The sequence below is a fragment of the Mobula birostris genome, chromosome 8, assembly GCF_030028105.1.
Source record: "Mobula birostris isolate sMobBir1 chromosome 8, sMobBir1.hap1, whole genome shotgun sequence".
Lineage (NCBI taxonomy): Eukaryota > Metazoa > Chordata > Chondrichthyes > Myliobatiformes > Myliobatidae > Mobula > Mobula birostris.
In genome coordinates, this window is record NC_092377.1 from 122,178,546 (window position 1) to 122,202,999 (window position 24,454).

Genomic DNA, 24,454 nt, shown 5'->3' on the forward strand with positions numbered 1-24,454 from the left:
TTATCTTCCATCTGGCTAGCCTCCAACCTGACAGTATGAACATTGATTCTTCTAACTTCCGTTAATGTCCGTCTTCCCCTTCTTACCTTATCCCTTTCCCCTTCTTATCTTATCCCTTGTTTATTTGTGAACGCAGCAGGCCAGGCAGCATCTCTAGGAAGAAGTACAGTCGACGTTTCGGGCCGAAACCCTTCAGTTAGCCCTGACGAAGGGTCTCAGCCCGAAACGTCGACTGTACCTCTTCCTAGAGATGTTGCCTGGCCTGCTGCGTTCACCAGCAACTTTGATGTGTGTTGCTTGAATTCCCTGCATCTGCAGAATTCCTCGTGTTTACCTTTGTTTATCTTTCTATTCTTTTTTTTTCTCTCTTTCTCTCTCACAATAACTCCTTGCCTGTTCTTCATCTTCCTCTGCTGCTCCGCTCCCCCTTTCTTTCTTCCAAGTCCTTCCATACCATGATATTCCCCCTTCTCCAGCCTTGTATCCCTTTTGCCAATCAACTTCCCAGTTCTTGGATTCAGCCCTCCCCTCCTATCTTCTCCTTCATTTCTGGTCTCCCCCTCCCTCTCCGACTTTCAAATCTCTTACTAAATCATTTTTAGGTTAGTCCTGACGAAGGGTCTCGAATCGAATCGTCGATTGTACTTCTTCCTATAGATGCTGCCTGGCCTGCTGCGTTCCACCAGCATTTTGTGTGTGTTAATTAATATCGTCTCAGGCGCAGTTAGGGTACACTGCAGTTAACTGAAATTTTCATTGAGTTTTGCCTGGACTCGGGCATTGTCAAAACGTATTATTTCTCCATATCCGCCGCTGGACTTGAATGATTTCCCAAGCCATTCTAAGTTGCACATCATACGGTGGCAGAGATGACCATACTCCAAAGACAAGTTCTTTCATTTTACAGATTGTCACATTAGCAACTGAAAGGTATTAAAACGAAGTCATACTGATTCAAACGAAAACGAAACAATTGCTAGAAATCTGAAGGAACAGCGAACCATGCAAAATTTCTGCTCGTCAAATAGAGGCTATGGAGATGAAAAAAAAAGAAACACCTCAAATAGGTACTTTGTTTTTCTTGTCAACTGACGCTGACGGAACCTTTCAGTATTTAACACATCACCTTTTTCTGCTTTACTCCATGCTGTGCTCCTTGACTTATTACTTGGGAGAATATCAGAATAAAAACACAAGAACATGAGAAATAGGAGCTGAATTAGGCCATCTGGCCTCTCAAGTCTGTTCTACCATTCAATAAGATTATGGTTGATCTGACCATGCTCATAACTACCCGCATTTCCCCCGCAACCCTTAATTTCCCATACTGTGCAGAAATCTATCCAACCTTGTCTTAAATATTTTTACTGAGCTTGCCTCCACTACTTCGCTGAGCAGAGAATTCTGCAGATTCACCACTCTTTAGGACAAGAAGTTCCTCTTCATCGCCGTCCTAAATGTATTCTGCCCGAATGAGCCATGTCCCTTAGCTCTAGTCTCTCCGACTAGTGGAAACAACTTTCCTGCCTGTATCTTATTATCCCTTTCATAATTTTATAATGTTAATGGAGACCAAATTAAAGTGTATTGGTTTAAGGTGGTAGGTTAATAATTTTAAATTGAAGAGCAAACTTGCACGCAATGTGTTTTGCGGTAAGTGCAATAAGCGGTCAGACGAAGTCTTCATCTCCGTGTTTAAAATGTAACTTGATAAATTCACTGATATGACATGTTTTGGTGGAAATGGGTCTAAGGCGTGTAGTTCCAGTCGATTGACCCTCTTCTTTGTTTAACTTTGCAGCTTCCTCAGTATAACTACTGTATTGCTTTGCGAAGATGCGACCGCTAATACATTTAATTATATCTTGAACTCAGAACCCGAGATGCTAAAACAGCAGACCTTACCAGAACTTCCGACGAGTTTCAATTGTAGTCATTCAAAGCTAATGCAATTTCCTTTAGGAGGCTTCGGTATTCTGAACATGTCTGTACCTTAGATGATAACTGCATATTGGCCGGAAAAGTGTAGACCTACTGGAATGATTTTCAACAGGAGGCAGGTGAGGAGCTTCCTGCAGCTCTAGGTAGGGTCCATGTCCATTATTGAGTCTGAAATCTGAAACGCATTGCTTGGGGGCGACTGCATAGGACATCTCTCTCCGGACGTTGAATCATCGTCAGATCCACAACGGTTTCATTCAAGGATTGCCCCATGGTTGGATTTATTCTGCATCCCGGAGAGCGTGTTCTCCCTGGTGTGAGACTGCATTTTTGTGTTATCCTGTTGGAAACTTTGCACCTGTAATTACCAGTGCAATTCAAGGACAGATTAGGATTGGCTGCTGCTGCAAAGTTAATTAAACCATTAAATTATCTGAAATATATGGCTTCACTAAGTAGGTGAGATTTAACAGTAAAGTTTGAAATAGCAGAACATTTAACCGTGCAGGATATGAAACAAGCTCTGTGTGGTTGAGGCTTTCCAGTCTATTTAAAGCAAACATATTGGTGATTTCAGAATGATGATATCCATGTTCAATTAATACAGACAACTCAGCAATTGTCTGGGCATTTCTAAAATCTGAAGGCAAAAAACTGAAATCTTATAAACTAAACGAACCACGAATCCTTGCAACAAACAAAAAAATCCAGGTAGTCAGTTTTAATCTTGTAATATATATATTTTAATTTCGTTATTAAACATGTTCATGGACATGGAAAGATGGTGCAGTAGTTGATATATTAGTGATACCCTTAATATGAGGCTTCGATCTTTATTCTACAGTGCATTTTCAACAAGCAGATGAAAGACTGGATACTGCAATTTTTGATCAGTATACAGACGAGCAGCCCTGCCATATATTACAAATCCTACATGGCTTTGTATGGCTGAAAATGCAAACAAATAAGTTGAAAGCATTTTCTTTTCAAACTTTAATATTTATGCTTCAATAATAACAGCACGTGTAGAATGTGAACGACTTGGTTTCAAATCCTGCCAATAGTACCGCTACTAATTACGGTGTATTTTCCAGTCTTTTAAAGGTAACATTTAAATGATATGGGTCACATTAATTTCATTATTAGCACCATACGCAGAGCACACGCATTCTCCGTCAGATCACGATCCTCAAGATATGAAGATGGTTTCAACTGCTTTCATTCATGGTATTCCTAACATGCATCACCTTATCCCACTCAACTTACAACTTTTAGCATTCGATAGCTTTACCCTGATTATCGATGCCTCTCATAATTTTGTAAACCTGTCAGGTGTCCTCTCAGGCAACCGAGCTCCAGAGAAGACAAACTAAGTGTGTTTCCTTTTTCCATATAAAGTCCTCTTATACTCTCCAATCCAGGTAGCATCTTGTTAAACTGCGTTTCAGATCTTCCTCTGTCCATGTACATTTTCAGAAAGATAATAAATTCAGGCTTTGCAATTAACGTTGCAACAGTGTACGGGAGGAAACGAGGACGAATAACTGCTAGTTATAATTAATTGATTTTCGTGACGTATTTTGCAGTCATATATCAGTATTTTATGAATTTTAAACCTGTTATTTATTTCTTTGTCATTCTTCTTCAAACTGTTCTACTTCTCTTTCTGACTGTTTAGTGCGCAGCAATACAGAAATAAATGTGGGTGGATTGGACGTACTGAATGCATTGAAATCTAGATTTTGTACTTATATATTCAAATCACCGCCTTGTAAATTACAATGTGTCAATCTCCTCCCTAATTATTTGATTTGGCTGTATTGAAGTTTTATCTGCTTTTCACAAAACGAGAATGTGGTACTCCGCAATTTCTACTTTGCTCAATCTCGACATGACGTTTGTTTTATTTTGCTTGTTTATTCAGGTTATAATTATCCTCCTGAATAGTCTTTGGTTGAAGAAAAATGTAGTTCGTCCTCAATGGAATGTTGTCGTGAATTATTTTCAAACAAGGAGCACGTGCAAGAAGAAGGGGTTTGAAGCTCAATGTACTGTACTTGATTCTGGTGAGACGGCAACTGGAGAGCCGCCTACACTTTAGTCGCTAAACTTATGAAAGAATGTATTGCATTCGAAGCAATACAGTGAACATTTATTACCATTATTCGCGGGTTGAAACAGCAGACGTATGAGGAAACATACAATATAGCAGGACGACACTGTATTCATTCGAGTTTAGAAGGATATCAGGTAGACGGATATAAAAGTAACAATGAGAAGGACTTATTTTGTGGGAAATATGAAGAAGTATTACTTATTCGCTGCATCCGGGGAACTGGGTGGCGATGTAATTTCAGATTAGCTTCGTAGGTTTAAGAAGGACTCGTGTCTTTGGCAAACGCTTTCAGGGATGCGAAAGCGAAGACCTGGAATATGTTCAAGACCGAGACTGACAGACCATTCATGTACAATGTCATCAAAGAAGAATGTGAATGTTTGAAGGCAAGTTTCATTCAGGCATATTAAATAGGAGGAGCAGAATGGTGGGTTAGATTGGCGTGTTCTTGTCTCTGTCTATAAGGAAAGCATTTCAATGTGCCCTTTTCAACTTCGACAAAGCTCCATTTTAAATTATTTTTGATTCGCCAAATAATTATAATTTTGGCAACATGGTGATTGAATTTCTAAGCATTTAGTACTTGAAAACTGTCACAGGATGTTAGTGGAATATTTATGTATTCTTACAACTTGCGTCGCTATGGCTTGGTAGAAGCCCCTACTCTGCATTTCGCCCCGCTTGCAAGGATCCTAAAAACTGTCGCCGATTTCAGTTGTTTTACATTGTCCAAAATAGTACAATTGTCATCCTCGACGTGATTTTTTTAACGTATTTCTTACACCCGTGCTCTGTTAGTGGACTCCATACCCTGGGAAAATTATAGGGACTATCACCTTTCTGTGTTATATACTTCTTCAGAGCAATCCTTCAGCTTCCCACAGTCTATGGAAATTCCCATCCTATCCAGTTTTTACGTACTTCATCACATTCCTCATAATCATATAATCATGGATAATTATGTCCAGTAGCTTGACAAACGTTATTTATAAGCCTATGATCTCCTGGCATTATCGTCTTATCGTGCACAAGCACGCATATCCGATATGCATTACGATGACCTCAGCAAAATTTGAAAGGTATAATCATATCGGCGTAGAATGCCTGGCTCAGATTTGGAAACCTCTTCTCTGAAACAGAAGTGTTCTATGTAGCAATAAAGGACCAGGAGTTTAACACAAAAAATATGACTAAATTAGTAAGTAAAGACCATCAAATTGTGTCTTGCCAACTTGATTGTTTTTTTCTGTCATGGTGACGAGAGAGATTGATGATGGTAGGGCAGTGGATGCTGTCTACCTGGATTTACGTAAGGCATTTGACAAAATCCCTAATGAGAGGCTAATCTTGAAGGTCAATATGCATGGGGTCCGCAGCGAATTGCTGTTTGGGTTTAGAACTCGCTTGCACATGGAAGACAGAGGGTGGCATTCGAAGGGACTTATTCAAGCTGAAGATTGTAATTAATGGCGTCAGCAGGGATCTGTTCGAAGACCACTGCTGCTGGTGATGTACATAAATAACTGGATTAAAATATAGATGGATGGGTTAGGGTGTTTCTACATAATACAAGATTGGTGGAGTTGTGGACAGTGTACAAGACTGTCAAATAATACGGCGCGATATATAGCAGATCAGTTTCAAATATGGGCAGAGAAATGACACATAAATGCGAGGTGTTGCACATTAGTACGGCAAATGCAAGGAGACAGTGCACTGCTGAAGGCAAAATCCTTAACACTGTTGCTGATCTTCGGATCCAAGTATATAGCTCTTTGAAAGTGACTACACAGGTCGATAAGGTGGTTGAGAAGGTTGATGGAATGTTTCCTTTAATTAGTCAAGGCAATGAATTCAAAACTCAAGAGAAAATGTTGCAACTTTATAAATCTATGGTTAGGCCACATCTGGAGTATTCTATGCTGTTCTTATCGCCCCACCACAGAATGGAGTTCGAAGCTTTGGAAAGGGTGAGGCAGAGCTTAACCAGAATGATGCCTGGTTTAGAGGGTACGTGCAATCACGAGAGGCTGGATAAACTTGACTTGTTTTCTTTTGAGCGCCGGCGGCGAAGGGAGACCTGATAGAAGTTTATAAAATTATCAGATGCACAAACTGTATCTGCTTATCAGAATTGAAAAGTCTAAAACCAGCTGGTGTGCACTGAACGTGAGAAGAGTAGGTTCAAGGGCGATGAAGGAGGGAAGATTTATACTCAGATAGTCGTCGATGCCTGAAATGTGATGTCTGGTACAGTATTGTATTAGAGGCTAATATATGAGAGGTCATAAGAGAGGTTTGGATAGACACATGGATATCGGAAGATGGGTGGACAGATAGAGTTAGGAGGGTTTAGCATTTGGGTCTTTTTGATTCGCTTTATAGCTGGTTAGGCACAACATATTGGACGAATGGCCTGTTCCTCATCTGTACTGTTACATGTTCTATGTTCAATGCAAAATAAAGCTCCAATAGAAATAATAGTAACTCGTGAGGCGTTTTCGGTCTGCAGTTTGCGGAATGCTCTGCAGATATAGAGGGGAGCAGGGAAGTTAAATACCGCCGGTGGTCCAAAATAGGAACAAATGCCATTATGCCTGTACAGTAACCAGATTGGGCGGTGCTCTGGTCGGCGTTTACTGTCCATGTGAGAAGCGGCTAGAAGCTCAACCTGACTGTATGTATAAAAACACATACACCTTAATTTTTGAAATTGAAAGGCACCTGCGGATGAGAGTAATACGGCGCTGCCTTGGGATTCCTAGTGCATTCCAGTAAGCCAGCGCGTGACGGTAAAGAGATCCGCTAATGGACACGCGGACAGGCACCGGAAAACCCCCAAAAATGCAGCTTACATTCAAAGTAACCTACCAAAAACACAGACTGCGACTACTGAAGTTGTTTCCAGAGTGGCCGTCCGTTTGCACCTGAGAACACTCAGGGAGTTAAGAGAGGACGCACATGAAATGTTAATTAGAGATCAAAGCAAATTACAATGAGTGTACATTATCAAGTAACGGAGCTTAAGACTGACATGACAGCAGAGCGGAACAAACTTATAGCATAATGTCCCTTCCTGCAAGTAAATGCACAACGAATAGCAGATAAACGTAGAATGATAATAAAAGAAATAAATTAATCTATATAGACACGTAAAGCAGATAAAACAATGCTAAACGAGAAAATAAGGAACATGCTACCACTACAACAACACTCCCCCACCTTTACTCCCCGGAAGTGCTGATGAAAATAGAATTATTTCAGCAACTGCTACAAGGCTGGCAGTAATAGCAACAACACAAACGTCGTCGCCACAGAATATAAATGACGACGCTGAGCTTGCAGACAAAATAATGCTAACCTTTACCACGCAACATAAGAATGCATGGGCCCCTACATGCCAAAGGAAATCACGTTAACAAATGTTGCAAAACTTGTCAATACTCTTAAAAATATATAGCACAATACTTAGAAAAAAAAGAAACTTTTTTAAGAACTACACACGATAACACACTGGGCGGCATGAACAAAAGTGCATTCCAATTGTTCCAAAATAAAGGAGTAATTGAATGAGAACACCAATATGGTAGAGGAGATCGATAAACAAAACTGAAAACTTTACAACCGAAATAGTCCCCAGAATTAGGTATAAACTGCATAATCCTAACAAAAGAGTTGAGAAAACAGCTAAGGAAGGGTGAATATAACTACAGCTGTGAAGATCCCTGCTTCACCTGATGACCCAGTGATCTCTGTCTCAGAAGCCTATGTCAGGCTATCTTTAGAGAGGGTGAACCCAGCAAGGCGGAAGGACACGATGGAGTACCTGGTAAGGCTCCGAAACCTGTGCCAACCATCTGGCAGGAGTATTCAAGGACAGTTTCAACCTTTCACTGCTACGGGTGTAAGTTCCCACTTGCTTCAAAAAGCCAACAATCATACCAGTGCTGAAGAAGAATAATCTGATCTGCCTTAATGAATATCACCGAGTAGCATTCACATCAACAGTGATGAAATGCCTTGAGAGGCTGGTCATGACTAGACTGAACTCCTGCCTCAGAAAGGACCGGACCCATTACAATTTCTCTATCGTCTCAATAGGTCAACGGCAGATGTAATCTCAATAGCTCTTCACACTGCCAAAGACCACCTGGACAATGCAAATACCTATGTCAGGTTGCTGTTCCTTGACTATAGCTCAGCATTTAATACTATCATTCCCACAAATCTGATTCAGAAGTTATGGAACCTGGACCTCTGTACCTCCTTCTTCAATTGGATCCTCGACTTCCTAACCGTAAGACTGAATCTGTGTGGATTTGTGACAACATATTCTCCTCGCTGAGGATCAACACTAGTGCACCTCAGGGGGGTGTGCTTACCTCACTGCTGTACTCTCTCTTTACCCCTGACTGTGTGGTTAGGCGTAGCTCAAATACCATCTATAAGTTTGCGAATCATACAAGCATTGTTGGCATAATCTCAGATGGCGCCAGGAGTTCGTACAGGAGCGAGTGTGGTGGAGTGGTGTCGCAGCAACCTTGTACTCAACGTCAGTAGGACGAACGAGCTGATTGTGGGCCTCAGGAAGGCTATGATGAAGGAAAACAGACCAATTGTCATAGTAGGATGAGAAGTGGAGAGAGTGAGCAGTTGCAACATCCTGGACGTCAAGACCTAACCTGGTCCTAACATATCGATGCACATATAAATAAGGCAAGACCGCGACTATACTCATTAGGGGTTTGAAGAGATTTGGTATGTCAACAAATGCACTCAAAAACCTCTATAGATGTACCGTCGAGAGCATTCTGACTGGCTGCACCACTGCCTGTTATCGGGAGGGGGTGTACTGTACGGGACCGAAATATTCTGCAGAGAGTTGTAAATTTAGTCGGTATCATCTTCGCTGCTAGCCTACAAAGTACCCAGAAATTCTTCCAAGAGCGGTGTCTCATAAAGGCAGCGTCAATTATTAAGGACCTCCAACACCCAGGGCATGCACTTTTCTCACTGTTACCATCAGGTAGGTGGTACAGAAGCCTAAAAGCACTCACTCAGCGAATCAGGAACAGCTTCTTCCCTTCCGCCATCAAATCCTGAATGGACATTGAACACGTGAACACTACCACACTTTTCAGATATATATTATTTCTGTTTTTGTATGGTTTTTAATCTATTCAATGTACGTATACTGTATTGGATCTACTTATTTATCTATTATTATAATTAAATTATGCATTGCATTGAGCTGCTGCTGCTAAGTTAACAAATTTCACGAAACATGCCAGTGATAATCAAACGGAATCTGATTCTGATTTTGAAATATAAAGTTCACCCAAGATGCGTTACCCTTGAGTACTGTTGGCGGAGACAGCCTACCTAAGGGAAGCAAAAGTGGCCGCGCCTCAGACACAGTGTGGCTCTGTGACTCAGAAGGGTCGGGAAGAAGCAGATGGCAGCAGTGATAGGGGACTCTATAGTTAGGGGGTCAGACAGGCGATTTTGTGGACACAGAAAAGAAGCACGGATGGTCGTTTGCCTCCCAGATGCCAAGCTCTGGGATGATTCTGACTGCGTCCATCATATCCTTGTTTCAGTCGAAGCAAGCAGCTGAGAAGAAGGGAGTGAAGAAATCGGGTACAATTTTTTTTTTTTAACGCTGCTCGGGGAGAAGGGTCTGCACTGCGCAGGCACGTGACGTAGCGCGCCAAGGTTTCAAAACAGACCACCATATACAGCGGCCATCGTGGTAGCGGCCATTGTCGGAGTAGACTGAGTCAGAGTGGGCCGGCTTTGGCTCAACAGGCTTTAGCGAGAACAGTCAGAGGGCAGGGCAGGTTCCGGTAAGTTTTTTGTTCAAATTGTTTAGGGCAGAGAGAATACCAGGCAGGATGTTGTAATGCTCCTCTTGCAGGATGTGGGAAGTCAGGGAGACGTCCGATGTCCCTAACAACGACACCTACAAGAAGTGGATTCAGCTGCAGTTCCTAACAAACCGCGTTAGGGAACAGGAGCAGGAGCTGGATGACCTGCGGATCATTCGGGAGAATGAGGAGATTATAGATAGTAGCTACAGGGAGGTAGTTACGCCAAAGGAGCAGAGCACAGGAGATTGGGTCACTTTCAGGCGAGGAAAGAGGAAAGGGCAGGCAGAGCAGGGTTCCCCTGTGGCCATTCCCCTCAACATCAAGTGTACCACTTTGGATACTGTTGGGGGCGATGACTTACTTGGGACAAGCTGCAACAGCCAGATCTCTGGCATTGAGTCTGGTTCTGCAGTGCAGAAGGGAGGAGGGAAAAAGAGGAGAGCGGTAGTGATAGAGGACTCGATAGTTAGAGGTGCAGATAGGAGGTTCTGTGGTCGTGACAGAGAATCCAGGATGGTTTGTTGCCTCCCGGGTGCCAGGGTCAAGGATGTCTCTAATCGCTTGCATGGCATTCTGAAGTGGGAGGGCGATCAGCCAGATGTCGTGGTGCACATCGGTACCAATGACATAGCAAAGAAGAGTGAGGAGGTCCTGGAGAGTGAGTAGAGAGAGCTTGGTAGGAATTTGAAAAGCAGGACCTCAAGGCTGGTAATCTCAGGATTGCTACCTGTGCTACGTGCCAGTGAGGGTAAGAATAGAATGCTCTGGAGGATGAACAAATGGCTGAGGAACTGGTGTAGGGGGCAGGGTTTTCGATTTCAGGACCATTGGGACCTGTACGACGGGGACGGGTTACACTTGAACTACAAGACCAGTACCCTTTCAGGGAGGTTTGTTAGTGCTGTTGGGAGGCATTAAACTAGATTTGCAGGGAGATGAGAACCAGAGTGCCAGAGCTGACAGTGAGGCTGGGATGAAAATAAATGATGTTAAAAGTTCAAGCAAAGCTGCGAATAGAAATGCTGTGAGTGGTGGAAAAAAGTCTTCTGAGGTGTATATTTCAATTCTAGGAGTATTGCGGGGAAGGCAGACGAGCTGGGGACGTGGATTGACACATGGAATTATGACGTTATAGCAATTCGTGAAACTTGGCTACAGGAGGTGTAGGACTGGCAGCTTAATATTCCAGGGTTCCGAAGTTTCAGATGTGATAGAGGCAGAGGAATGAAAGATGGTGGGGTAGCATTGCTTGTCAGGGAAAATGTTACAGCAGTGCTCAGGCAGGACAGATTAGAGGGTTTGTCTATTGAGTCCTTATGGGTGGAACTGAGAAACAGGAAGGGTATGGCCACATTAGTGGGGTTAAATTATAGACCACCTAATAGTCAGTGGAAATTGGAGGAAAAAATCTGCAGAGAGATAGCAGACAACTGCAGGAAACATAAAGTTGTGGGGGTAGGGGATTTTAATTGTCCACATATTGATTGGGACTCCCATACTGTTAGGGGTCTAGATGAGTTAGAGTTTGTAAAACGTGTTCAGTAAAGTTTTCTAAATCAATATATAGAGGTACCAACTAGAGGGGATGCAATATTAGATCTCCTATTAGGAAACCAGTTAGGACAACTGACGGGAGTGTGTCTAGGGGAGCACCATAGTTCCAGTGATCATAACACGATTAGTTTCAACTTGATCATGGATAAAGATGGATCTGGTTCTAGGGTTGAGGTTCTAAACTGGAAGTAGGCCAAATTTGAAGAAATGAGAAAGGATCTAAAAAGCGTGGACTGAGACAGGTTGTTCTCTGGCAAGGATATGATCGGTAAGTGGGAATCCTTCAAAGGAGAAATTTTGAGAGTGCAGAGCTTGTATGTTCATGTCAGGATTAAAGACAAAGAGATTAGGAACAAGAAACCTTGGTTCTCAAGGGATATTGCAACTTTGATAAAGAAGAAGAGGGAGTTGTATGACGTGTATAGGAAACAGGTGCTTTTATAAGGTGCTTGAGGAGTATAAAATGTGCAAGAAAGTACTTAAAAAAGAAATCAGGATGGCTAAAAAGAAGACATGAGGTTGCCTTGGCAGTCAAAGTGAAGGATAATCCAAAGAGCTTTTACAGGTATATTAAGAGTAAAAGGATTGTAAGGGATAAAATTGGTCCTCTTGAAGATCAGAGTGGTCGGCTATGTGTGGAACAAAAGAAATGGGGGAGATCTTAAATGTTTTTTTTTGCATCTGTATTTACTAAGGAAACTGGCTTGAAGTCTATGGAATTAAGGGAAACAATAGTGAGATCATGGAAACTGTACAAATTAAAAAGGAGGAGATGCTTGCTATCTTGAAGTAAATTAAAGTGGCTAAATCCCTAGGACCTGACAGGGTATTCCCTCGGACCTTGAAGAGGACTAGTGTCGAAATTGCTGGGGCCCTGGAAGATATATTTAAAAAGTCGGTGTATACAGGTGAGGTGCCGGAGGACGGGAGAGTGGCTCATGTTGTTCCATTGTTCAAAAAAAGGGATCCAAAAGTAATCCTGGAAATTAGAGGCCGGTAAGTTTGACGTCGGTAGTGGGTAAATTATTGGAGGAAGTACTAAGAGACAGAATCTACAAGCATTTGGATAGACAGGGACTTATTCGGCAGAGTCAACATGGCTTTGTGCGTGGTAGGTCATGTTTAACCAATATATTGGAGTTTTTCGAGGAGATTACGAGGAAAGTGAATGAAGGGAAGGCAGTGGATGTTGTCTACATGGACTTCAGTAAGGCCTTTGACAAGGTCCCGCATGGGAGGTTAGTTAGGAAAATTCAGTCGCTAGGTATACATGAGAGGTGGTAAATTGGATTAGACATTCGCTCAATGAAAGAAGCCAAAGAGTGGTAGTAGAGGATTGCTTCTCAGAGTGGAGGCCAGTGACTAGTGGTGTACCACAGGGATCAGTGCTGGGTCCACTGTTATTTGTCATCTATATCAATGATGTGGATGATAATGTGGTAAATTGGATCGGCAAATTTGCTGATGATACAAAGACTGGAGGTGTAGTGGACAGTGAGGAAGGTTTTCAAAGCTTGCAGAGGGATTTGGACCAGCTGGAAAAATGGGCTGTAAAGTGGCAGATGGAGTTTAATACAGACAAATATGAGGTATTGCATTTTGGAAGGGCAAACCAAGGTAGAAAATATAGGGTAAATGGTAAGGCACTGAGGAGTGCAGTGGAACAGAGGGATCTGGGAATACAGATACAAAATTCCCTAAAAGTGGCGTCACAGGTAGAATAAGGTCCTAAAGAGAGCTTTTGGTACATTGGCCTTTATTAATCAAAGTATTCAGTATAAGAGCTGGAATGTTATGATGAGGTTTTATAAGGCATTGGTGAGGCCGAATCTGGAGTATTGTGTTCAGTTTTGGTCACCAAATTACAGGAAGGATATAAATAAGGTTGAAAGAGTGCAGAGAAGGTTTACAAGGATGTTGCCGGAACTTGAGTATTTTAGTTACAGAGAAAGGTTGAATAGGTTAGGACTTTATTCCCTGGAGCATAGAAGAATGAGGGGAGATTTGATAGAGGTATATAAAATTATGATGGGTATAGATAGAGTGAATGCAAGCAGGCTTTTTCCACTGAGGCAAGGGGAGAGAAAAAAAACAGAGGACATGGGTTAAGTGTGAAGGGGGAAAAGTTTAAAGAGAACATAGGGGGGGGGTGCTTCTTCACACAGAGTTGTGGGAGTATGGAATGAGCTGCCAGACGAGGTGGTAAATGTGGGTTCTTTTTTAACATTTAAGAATAAATAGGACAGATACGTGGATGGGAGGTGTGTGGAGGGATATGGTCCGTGTGCAGGTCAGTGGGACTAGGCAGAAAATGTTTCGGTACAGCCAAGAAGGGCCAAAAGGCCAGGTTCTGTGCTGTAGTTTTTTTTTCTATGGTTTCTACGGTTTCTATCCTGAAGTGGGAAAGAGAACAGCCAGAGGTCTTGGTACATATTCGTACCAACGACATAGGCAGGAAAAGGGAGGAGGGTCTGAAAGGAGACTACAGGGAGTTAGGAAGGAAGTTGAGAAACAGGATCACAAAGTTAGTCCTCTCGGAATTACTGCCTGTGCCACTGACGGTGAGTATTGGAATAAAGTGAGGTGGAGGATAAATGCGTGGCAGACGGTTTGGAGCAGGGGGCAGGGATTCAGATTTCTAGGTTAATTGGGACCTCGTTTGGGGCTGAAGTATGGAACCGGAGGAGATTGCAGAGGTTCTTAATGAATCCTTTTCTTCATTATTCACTACGGAAAAGGATCTTGGCGATTGTAAGGATGACTTGCAGCACACTGAAAAGATTCAGCATGTAGATATTAAGGAAGAGGATTTGCTGAAGCTTGTGGAAAGCATCAAGTTGGATAAGTCACCAGAACCGGACAAGAGGTACCCTAGTCTACTGTGGGAGGCGAGGGAGGAAATTGCTCAGCCTCTGGCAAAGATCTTTGCATCGTAAATGGGGACGGGGGAGGTTCTGGAGGATTGAAATGTTGCGATGCTGTTCCATTATTTAAGAAAGGGAGTACTGATAGCCCAGGAAATTATAGACTTTACTCTGTCTGTAAGTTTTACTTCTGTGGTTGGTAAGTTAATGGAGAAGATCCTGAGAGGCACGATTTATGGACATTCGTAAGACATAATATGATTGGGAATAGTCAGCATGGCTTTGTGAAAGGTAGGTCGTGCCTTACAAGCCTGATTGATTTTTTTGTGGATGTGACTAAACACATTAATGAAGGTAGAGTCGTAGATTTAGTGTATATAGATTTCAGCAAAACATTTGACAAGGTACACCATGGAAGGCTTATCGAAAAAAAGTAAGGAGGCAAGGGATCTAAGGAGACATTGATTTTTGGATCCAGAACTGGCTTGTCCACAGAAGGCAAAGAGTGGTTGTAGACGGGTCATATTCTGCATGGAGGTAGGTCACCAGTGGTGTGCCTCAGGGTTCTGTTCTGGGACCCCTACTCCTTGTGATTTTTACAAATGACTTGGATGAGGAAATGGAGGGATGAGTTATTAAATTTGGTAATGACACAAAGGTTGGGGGTGTTGTGGATAGTGTGGAGGGCTGTCGGAGGTTACAGCGGGACATTGATAGGATGCAAAAATGGGCTGAGAAGTGGCAGATGTTTTTCACCCCAGATAAATGTGAGGTGGGTCATTTTGGTAGGTCAAATATGATGGCAGAATACAGTATTAATGGTAAGACTCTTGACAGTGTGGAGGATCAGAGGGATCTTGAGGTCCGAGTCCATAGGACACTCAAAGCTGCTGCGCAGGTTGACTCTGTGGTTAAGTCAGCATGTGGTGCATTGGCCTTCATCAATCGTGGGATTGAGTTTAGGAGGTGAGGAATCATGTTTCAGCTATATAGGAGCCTGGTCAGACCCCAGATGGAGTGATGTGCACAGTTCTGGTCGCCTCCCTGTAGGAAGGACGTAGAGCCATAGAAAGGGTTCAGAGGAGATTTACAACGATTTTTCCTGGGTTGGAGAGCATGACTTATGAGAATAGGTTGAGTGAACTCGGCCCTTTTTCCTTGGAGCGACGGAGGATGAGAAATGACGTGATAGAGGTGTACAAGATGATGAGAGGCATTGATCGTGTGGATAGTCAGAGACTTGTTTCTAGAGCTGAAATGGCTAGCACGAGGGGACACAGTTTCAAGGTGCTTGGAAGTAGGTACAAAAGGAGATGCCAAGGGTATTTTTTTTTAACTTAGGGAGTGTTGAGTGCGTGGAATGGGCTGCCGACGCCTGTGCTGGAGGCGGATAAGATATGGTCTTTTACGAGACTGCAGAGCAGGTACACGGAGCTCAGATAAATTAAGGGATACAGGTAATCCGAGATAATTTCTAAGGACATGTTCGGCACAGTTTTGTGGGCCGAAGGACCTGTATTGTGCTGCAGGTTTTCTATTGTATTCTGTTGTATATTCATAAGATACCTTATATACAATAATTGATTGTATCTCCATAAAGTGATCAGAATCAGAATCAGATTAATTATCACCAGCATTTGTCGTGAAGTTGTTAACTTTGTGGCAGCAATAGAAAGCACTAGATAATAATACAGAAAACATCGTGACTTGCAGATACATTTAAAAAGTAGTTAAAAATTGAAAAAAAAAGAACAATACTGACAGATTCAATCTCTATTGAGAATTCGGATGGCAGAGAAGAAAATAACTGTTCCTGATTCGTTGAGTCTGTGCCTTCAGGCTTCTGTACCTCCTTCATGATGGTAACAATGAGAAAAGGACATGTCCTGAATGGTGGGGGTCCTTAATGACGGACGTCACCTTTTTGAGGTACCGCTCCGTGAAGATATATTCGATACGATGGAGGCTAATGCTTATGACGTCGCAGACTAATTTCACAACTTTCTGCAGGTTAATTTGATGCAGCGCAGTAGCTCTCCCATACCAGATTCTAAGCGCAGAAATGTCTGTCCATAAGATGACTGAAGGGAATGATAAAGCAGTGGTGTTTTAGGCTGTGGAGGGGTGGGTTAGCGGTGGAGATGTTGATTAGACTTACTGCTTACTACATGACCAAATAATGTAGAGCATGGGGCTGACAATTTATTTTATATCTACAGGACGAAAAGAAAAGTTTTACAGCCAAAATAGGATGAACTTTTAGGAATTACAGTCATAGAACTAGAAAGCTCTGTTTCTCATATATCTGGATAACAATTAGGTGAAGGAGAGGTAGGGCAAAAATCTGTGCCAGTGTCAGTTAGGTTTGCAAGATCAGCCCAGCAGAGGTCTCCATTCTAGATAATTTCGGTAAGGCAACCTTGGGATGCTTCTATTACTGTGTTCCCCGACTTTCAATCTTGTACCTCTAATTCTTTGCCTAGGAAAACAGACTGTTATACTTATTTGCTATTAAGAATGTTTTTGAAACACTACTCTACATTACCTCTTGAAGATTATAGCCTTGAAGAGACAGCTCGAGGGTAACACACAAGGCAAGCACATGGACCAGATTTAACCATTTGGTTTCAAATTAAAAAAAATGATTTCATCAACAGCTCACGCATCACAGTCTTCTTTTGAGGTGACAGGTGGGACCAAATATACATTGATGTCTTGTCAGTCGAAGGCAGGATGGCAGCACTCTACCTGTATTCTTGGTCCCTTCTGTGGAATATTTACAATAGATAAACAGAAGATGAACAGAAGTTGCAAGCATCACACCATTACAATCGATATTTTTGCAATTAATATTATATCTGTAAATGCTGGGCAACAGTCAAGGTTAGGCAAAGAAGTAACGTTTAACTGAAAACATGAAAATGCATTTTAATTGGAAATGGAATACGATTTTCAGAATGCACGTTTCCTTATTTTTTCCTACGTGCAGAAATATCAGAACTATCATGAAGGTTCTCAGATACGTTTAACTGGTTTTGAGTTTGCAGGTTTTAGTTGCAGCTAAGAGAGAAAACACAGAACATATTAATGTCCAGTAAAAGGACAGGCTTTCGATCCGCGATGCCTGCTCTACTAACGTCATTCCTTCTGCCTGCATATGGTCTATATCCTTCAGTTTCCTGGCTGTCCCAGTGACGTACTAAACACCTGTTTGAGCAACCTCAGTAATTATTGAAATAGGTCAGGTTAAAATGATCATGTCACGCCTTTCATGTCAACAATACCAACGAAAGACCCGCTGGTGAAAGCGAAAGATGTTTATGTTCATAAATATCTGGTTAACACTGCATTAATCGGAAGCTGTTCTCTGTAATAGCGACCACGCAGTTGTTGAAGTCATCCTATCTAGATTGTACAGCTTGTCTTTGGAAGCAATGTTCAGCAGGTTGATTTATAGGAACAGTGATGTATATGGAGACCGAAATGCGTAAAGAATTGCTTGACCTGCAGAAGATGGATAGCGTCGCTATTGATACAATCACTCTTAAATTAAAGGAGTCGCTCAGTATTTTGCCTCTCAAATGACGGAGAGCCTTTACAATTCCCTTCCTCGTAGTTTGCTGGAAGCGGAGATTTTAAATTATTTTAAGATAATCTGGTATATCGTTAGTCATAGAGTAGATTCATAGAAAAATACATCACAGAAAAAAAGGCCCATTAACAATAAAGGTCGTGCCAAAACATTTAAACTGCCTAGTTCCATCACCTGCACTCAAACCATACACTCTATACCCCTGCATTCCATCTAACTATCCAAACTTCTCTTGAAATCGAAATCGCCTCCACCATTTGCGCTGGCAATTTGTTCGACACTCTCACTATCCTCTCATTGAAGGTTTTCACTGATGTTCCACCTTTCACCCTTAACCCTTGACTTCTAATTGCAGTCACACGTAACCTCAGAGGAATACTCATGCTCATATTTACCCTATGTCACCTTTTTCAAATGATTTGATTTCATTTTTTGCCAACAGAAAAACCGCCCCTTCTGCCTTCCTGCCTGTCCTTTCGATGCAACGTGGGTCCTCGGGCATCATGCTTCCAGATATGATCTTCTTTCAGATATGATTTAATGATACCTACAGCATCATAACTGCCAATCTGCAATTGTGCTGCAATTTCATACACATTATTCCGTACCCTGTCTGCCTTTAAATGTAACACCTTCAGTGCTGTATTTACCCTTTTCGATTGTGTCCCCCTTTCATGCTGCACCTCTTCCTGCGGACTGCAGTGTACCCTATGAACAGTCTGTCCTTCCTACTATTGCCTCTGTTTGTAAACCAGCTACCACATTTCCATAGTGCATTGTCCGCATTTCATATACAATACCTCGTGCAGCACGTTACACTATTGGCACAGTCCTCAACCTTTTGACTTCCAGCACCTCCAGATTTTCTCGTCTTTGCACATTATCATCCAGATCTTTCATACAGACAACAAACAACAGCAGGCCCAAGCCTTCTGTCGGAGAAGGAACCAAGGACTGCCACTGTTTGAATGTTATCACGAAGCCAATGTTTAATCAACGTGACTACTTCATTTTTCATACCAAGTGACCGAATCTTATTAACTAACCCTGCCATGCGGGATCTTGTTAAATGCCTTGCTGCGGTTCATGTAGACAACCTTGCAATCGTCAACTTTCTTGCCAAATTCCTTGCCATCATTAACTTTCTTCGTGATATCCTCGAGAATCTACGCAGTATATGTCACACACAAAGCCATACTATTTATTCTTAATCAGCCCCTATCTATTCAAATACTCATATATCCGTTCTCCTAGAACACCTTCCAATAATTTCTCCACTACTGATGTAAGGCGCAACAATGTTAAATTTTCTGGTTGATTCGCACAGCCTTTCTTAAACAGAGGAACTACAGTCACTACATTTTAATCGTCTCGTAGCTTATCTGTCGCTACAGATTATTTATATGTCTCTGCTAATGCCCCATGCAATTTCTGCACATGCCTTCTACAGGGAACGAAGAAATACCTAGTCTGGTTCTGGAGATTTATAATTTCTCTCCAGACAGCAAACACTTCCTCCTTTGTAATATTAGTTCCGCGACCTTCCTACTAATTTTCCTCACTTCCATAGAGAGTGCATCTCCCGAATCAATAGTGATGAAAAGAATATATCTTTATGGTCTCCCCCATCTAATATTGTCTCCACGCATAGATTAACATTCTAATCTTCGAGATGACCAATTTTGTCACTTGCAATCCTTCGGCTCTTAACATAGCTGTAGAATTACTTACGATTCTACTTCACCTCGTTTGCGAGGGCAATTTCCTTCCTTCTTTTAGCTCTGTTGATGTCCTTATTAGATGCTCCCTTGCATTTTGTATATTACATAATTACTTCATTTGATCCTCCGTATGAATGCCTGCTATGGATCTTTTTTTTTTTTTTATCTCTCTAACCAGGGCCTGTATCACACTATCGCACACTTTCTCGTTGGAACTTCTACGTGCTGATTAAGGATCCTTCCCTGAGCACATTTTATATAGTCTTATCTAGTCATTTTACAGTATGGAAGTCATCGTCAAAATGTCGAAATTTAAAATCACCTCCTATAACAACTTTATGTTTGCATTAATAGTCTGGGATTTCTGCAGATTTGTCCTTGAAATCCCAGTGGATTGTTATATGGTCCGTTATATCCCTCACTAATGTGGTCACACTTGTCATATTCCTCAGTTCCACCCATAAAAGCTAACGAGACTAGTTCCTGATTGGGCCTATACGGAGCTTTCCGAATGCATCAGTGCAGCAGAATGTGGAGTTGAGGGTATTTTTTCATTGCATCCGGGAGTAGACCCCTGGGTTTGACGCTGGCAGTCCGGAGTCTGACCCATGTCCTTGTGGCCTTATGGGTTTAGCCTGCGTGCTCCATTTCCCTTTCACGGCTCATCGACGTGCGGTGTTGATGCGTTATTCGGCTGCTAAGAATGGTTTCCCTTTTGTGTGGGTGAAGATTAGAACAACGGGACAATATACCACAATGTGGATGGCGTCGATTAAATGTAAAATAATTCGTGTGTGTTTGTTTGTGAGTGGGGCGGTGGTGGTGTTGGTGGGGTGGGGAGGGCTGTTACTGTATTGCTCTGAGCTGGCAGATATTCGATGAGCCGATTAGAAATATAGAAAACTTTCCTGTATCCGAGTAACGTGTTTTAATTCACATGCTCCTCCCCAGGACTTTGATTATACCTCCACACTTCCCTCATCTCCACCCAGACATTTACATACAAACTGTAAATGTGCAACTTACTTTGGTCGATTGACCCATCGACCGTGCGCATCACTGCAATGCGAGAGAAAACAGGAGATCCCGGGGTAACCCCACGATTTTGCTGCGAGAACCCGGACAGCACGAGAACTCGAGATCGAAGGTGGATATTTCGGAATTCGGGGCAGCGGCACTACCTGCTGCAGCACGAAAAGCACCGATGATTCGGCAAATTTCCTGAAATATACTGAACGTTTTTTGTGTTTAAACTTTGAACTTGTACTGAACGTTAACGGTTTTTATTTATACGCTTTGAATTGGCGAGACCGATGAGGAACATTGATGCATAATTAAAAAAAAACACTCTGGCACATACTGAAGGCTAGAAAGTAAATATTTTTTCTCAGTTGGGAAGACCCGAAGTTAGCTCGCACTGTGAAGATATAAACGCAGGGTGGGTGAAATGTGGTGTTGCTAGTGGGGTATGTGTGCATTGGCGATGGGTGTTGCTGTTTTCATTGGGCATTGGAGGAGAATGGTAGGAATGTGTAGAATAGTGTTGTAAGTTGTCTTCGGTTCGCTGCGGGAGTATTTAGCAGCAAGTCGATGGGGTTACCCGCCCTTTGATACTTATCTTGTTTTCAATTAACGGTGGGACAGAATTGAAAAAATATATATATATCTCCTGGGAGTGCTGGGCAGCGGACTGCCAAAACAAACTGGAGACGATCAGGAGAGAAGTTTTCCACGAACGGCTGCGCCCACATGTTTCCTTTCTGTTAACTATTTGGAATATGTGGCTCATACTTTTCGTAAACTGTATAGGCAGTAATTCTATTTTTATATCAAACGTCTGTCTGTTTCTCAGCGTCGAACTGTTACTTGTGAATTTAAAATTGAGTCTGCGATTATGCTTACAGCGCAATCACTCGTTCGCAGGCTGCAGGTTCAGTTGACGGAGGTAGGGGTGCGATTTGGGGCGAGGTGCGAGTGCGAAAGACGTTTAGTCACACAGTGCTCTTTCCCTGTCATGACCAGTGCAAACAACTGAGCCTTGTGAAAGGAAGTTCCGAAGAAGTGCGATTACTTTGAGTTTCCTGCCCTTTTGGGAATTGTTTTGACTGTTCCGCGGGTGGGGGGGGCATGTTTGAGCGTAGATAAGAGCGAGGATTGGAAGTGGGCCACGGGCGCATTCCGGCGATGTGACTCACCAGCTGAGCTCCGCACAGAGGCGGCTGTAGCGAAGAGGCCGGCAGCAAAAGACGTATGCTGCTCCGCCGAAATGCAAAACCTCGGATTCTCTCTGCTCCTTTGCTCTTTGTGCATAGTCGCTGGTGAGATAATGCTCTTGTGTTTCAAAAACCCGGTGTTGTATGCGAGAGGTGCTGCTGAAACCCAGTGTGTGCCGATGTGGGACTGGGTGTAGGGGTTATTTTCTACGTTACTCCAGCGTTGCTAATTCGGGGCCCGTTTCTATTTACAGTCAGGCCGGAGCCGCTCGCGGCGCAAGACGAAACGGACGTGATCTATGCTGCGGTGGGGGCACCTATTGTCCTTCAGGCAGAAGTATCCGCTGACTCTCGAAGCGGCACATGGAGGTTCAGTTGCAGAGACGTAGCTGTATGGATCGGTAACACGACAGATGTCAACAACGATTACTCGGACAGAGTGGAGTTGCTGAGTAACGGGTCTCTAACTCTCAGATATCTGACAGTGAACGACAGTGGAGAATATGTTGTTACTACGAACCCGACGTTCTCCAACTCATCAGTCACAACCCGCATGGAACTGAAAGTTCTGGGTAAGCAGATTGCGTCTATGGTGATTGTTAACAAATTCGTGTGAAACAACAGAACTCAATGTGAGAGAGTCAGGAGAGATGTGAAGCTCACGGGAATGTGAGTGCAATGGGCCGAAGGCCTTAATCTCTGTAGACCGCTGATTTTTTTGTTACCATAAATCATAGATTTCATCTCATTATGTCACAGTCATGTGTTTTTCTAGATTCAATTAACCGGAACATCAGGGAGCTGTTATCTGGCCACAGTTAGAGTCGAAGAGAATTGCGAACAATTTCCATTGCAATGACTGCACTGTGATTTAAGTGGTTCAGTAAGAGATTAGATGTTTAGCTCTTTAGTTTCGAAACACACTCTGTGCTTCACTCACCCACGCTCATTCTCTTTCCGTGTCCTTTTCTGTCTTCCTCTGACCTCTTTTTTCTCTCTCTCTGTATAGCTCCCCTTGTCTCTATGTCTCTCCATCTATCTATCTCTCATTCCCCCCTCTCTCTTTCTTTCTCCCTGTCTCGCCCACACACACACACAAACATCCCAGAGGCACCACACACACTCTCTGTATTTCCCCCCAAAATTCCATCATCCAGTCATCCAGAATTAGTCTATCTCCCTTTGCTCACTCTGAACTCTTCTCTGGTCCCTTGTTTGTTTTCTGATCATTCTCTTCTCTCTCTCTCTCTCTCTCTCTCTCTCACACACAAACACACACACACACACACACTCTCTCTCTCTCTCTCTCTCTCTCTGTTCTCTCTCCTCCCCCCCCTCTCTCTCTCTCTCTTTCTCTTTCTCTTTCTATGTCACTGTCTCCCTCTCCCTCTCTCCCTCCCTCCCCCCGGTCCCATTTCAGCTTCCGTCCACCATCACCACCTCTCGCTTCTTTAAAATACGCGTCTTCAGAAGTTTTTATCTTTGTCAAGCTTCTACCGACTCGCTTCGTCAACTCTTTCCAACGTTTTCATAATAAAACATGCATGAAAATGATTCATTTTTACAAGAAATAAAGGGGTAACATTACCGTGCCAACTCCTCCACCCATCTTCTTTCTCACACTTACTCATCATTTCTGTCCCTATCTCCCTCTCCTTCCCCTCCAGCGTCTCGCTATCCAACTGCTCTCTCCTGCTCACTTTCTCTATCTTTCAACTTTCTAACTGTTATTTCTTACCTTAAAAGTTGAACAAATCCCAGCACTCTGCACTGGATAGATCCTGCTATGAAAATAATCATCAAAAAATGGTGAAACACTCTCCAGGTCAGATCGCATGAGAGGGAGGATAGATAGCTGGAGTAGACTTTTCAGGTCAAGAACTTTTCAAAGGTTTCAAAGGTACATTTAACGTTAGAGAATGTGCACATTATACATCCTGAAATGCCTTTTCTCTTTATCAGAATTGGGAAAGTGGTAAAAATACTCATGCTTTAAACAGAAAAGAACGATAGAATTTGACAGGGTCTGGGTATTTTCCCCGAGTTGAACACATCCGTGAACAAGTTTGAGCTCTTTGTAGCGGGAACATAACGATTGTCGGTAACCAGCCGTCGATTTCACTTTCCTTCTCTGTACTTCCGTTTCTTTATCACCTTCACCCGTCTGTTCCTTCAGCTCTGTTACACCTCGTAAGTAGATATGCCCGGAAAATTTGGGATTACATTTATTTTCCTTCTCTCTTTCTTTTTTGTCCATACATGATGTGTACTTGTTTCTTTAATCCAAGCACAGGAAGCGCCCTCTCAACTATTATCTGCATCCTGTTACAAAATTCCTTTGTTTGCTTCATTACTCCCCATCCCTCGGTGGTGGAACCACGCAACTCCTGAATGTTCCAGGCCTGATGATGTGCCTTGACTCAAAATGTTGTTTTATTTCGATTTCCAATGCCCTGTCTGTTTCACCGTGTTCTTCCACCTTGGTCTTTTTTAACATGACGAAATTCTAAGTAAAATAAACGTTTGATGAGTTTTTCCTCATAGATCCTGTTGCTGCCAGTAAGTTCAAATCACTGTCATCTT

At 42.6% G+C, this 24,454-nt stretch overlaps 1 protein-coding gene and 1 long non-coding RNA gene across 3 annotated transcripts in view; one reads left to right on the forward strand and one right to left on the reverse strand.

Moving 5' to 3' along the window:
• Positions 1-2,683: 2,683 nt before the first annotated feature.
• LOC140201654 (uncharacterized) lies at positions 2,684-22,456 on the reverse strand. Its single transcript, XR_011886922.1, has 3 exons — positions 19,669-22,456; positions 16,891-17,111; positions 2,684-8,649 (listed from the first exon to the last, which is right to left on the reverse strand). It is a non-coding gene; the product is annotated as an uncharacterized lncRNA (long non-coding RNA).
• The window catches only part of LOC140201649 (cell adhesion molecule CEACAM5-like), a 43,007-nt gene continuing 38,958 nt past the window's right edge, over positions 20,406-24,454 (forward strand). Inside the window, exons 1-2 of one of the 2 annotated variants that reach the window (XM_072266098.1) lie at positions 20,406-20,436; positions 22,126-22,443. In XM_072266098.1, coding sequence (XP_072122199.1) covers positions 20,415-20,436; positions 22,126-22,443 — 340 coding nt within the window. In that variant the 5' untranslated portion in view covers positions 20,406-20,414. Of the gene's footprint in view, positions 20,437-21,813; positions 21,977-22,125; positions 22,444-24,454 lie in introns of those variants that run through there. The other variant, XM_072266099.1, reaches the window with a different exon arrangement.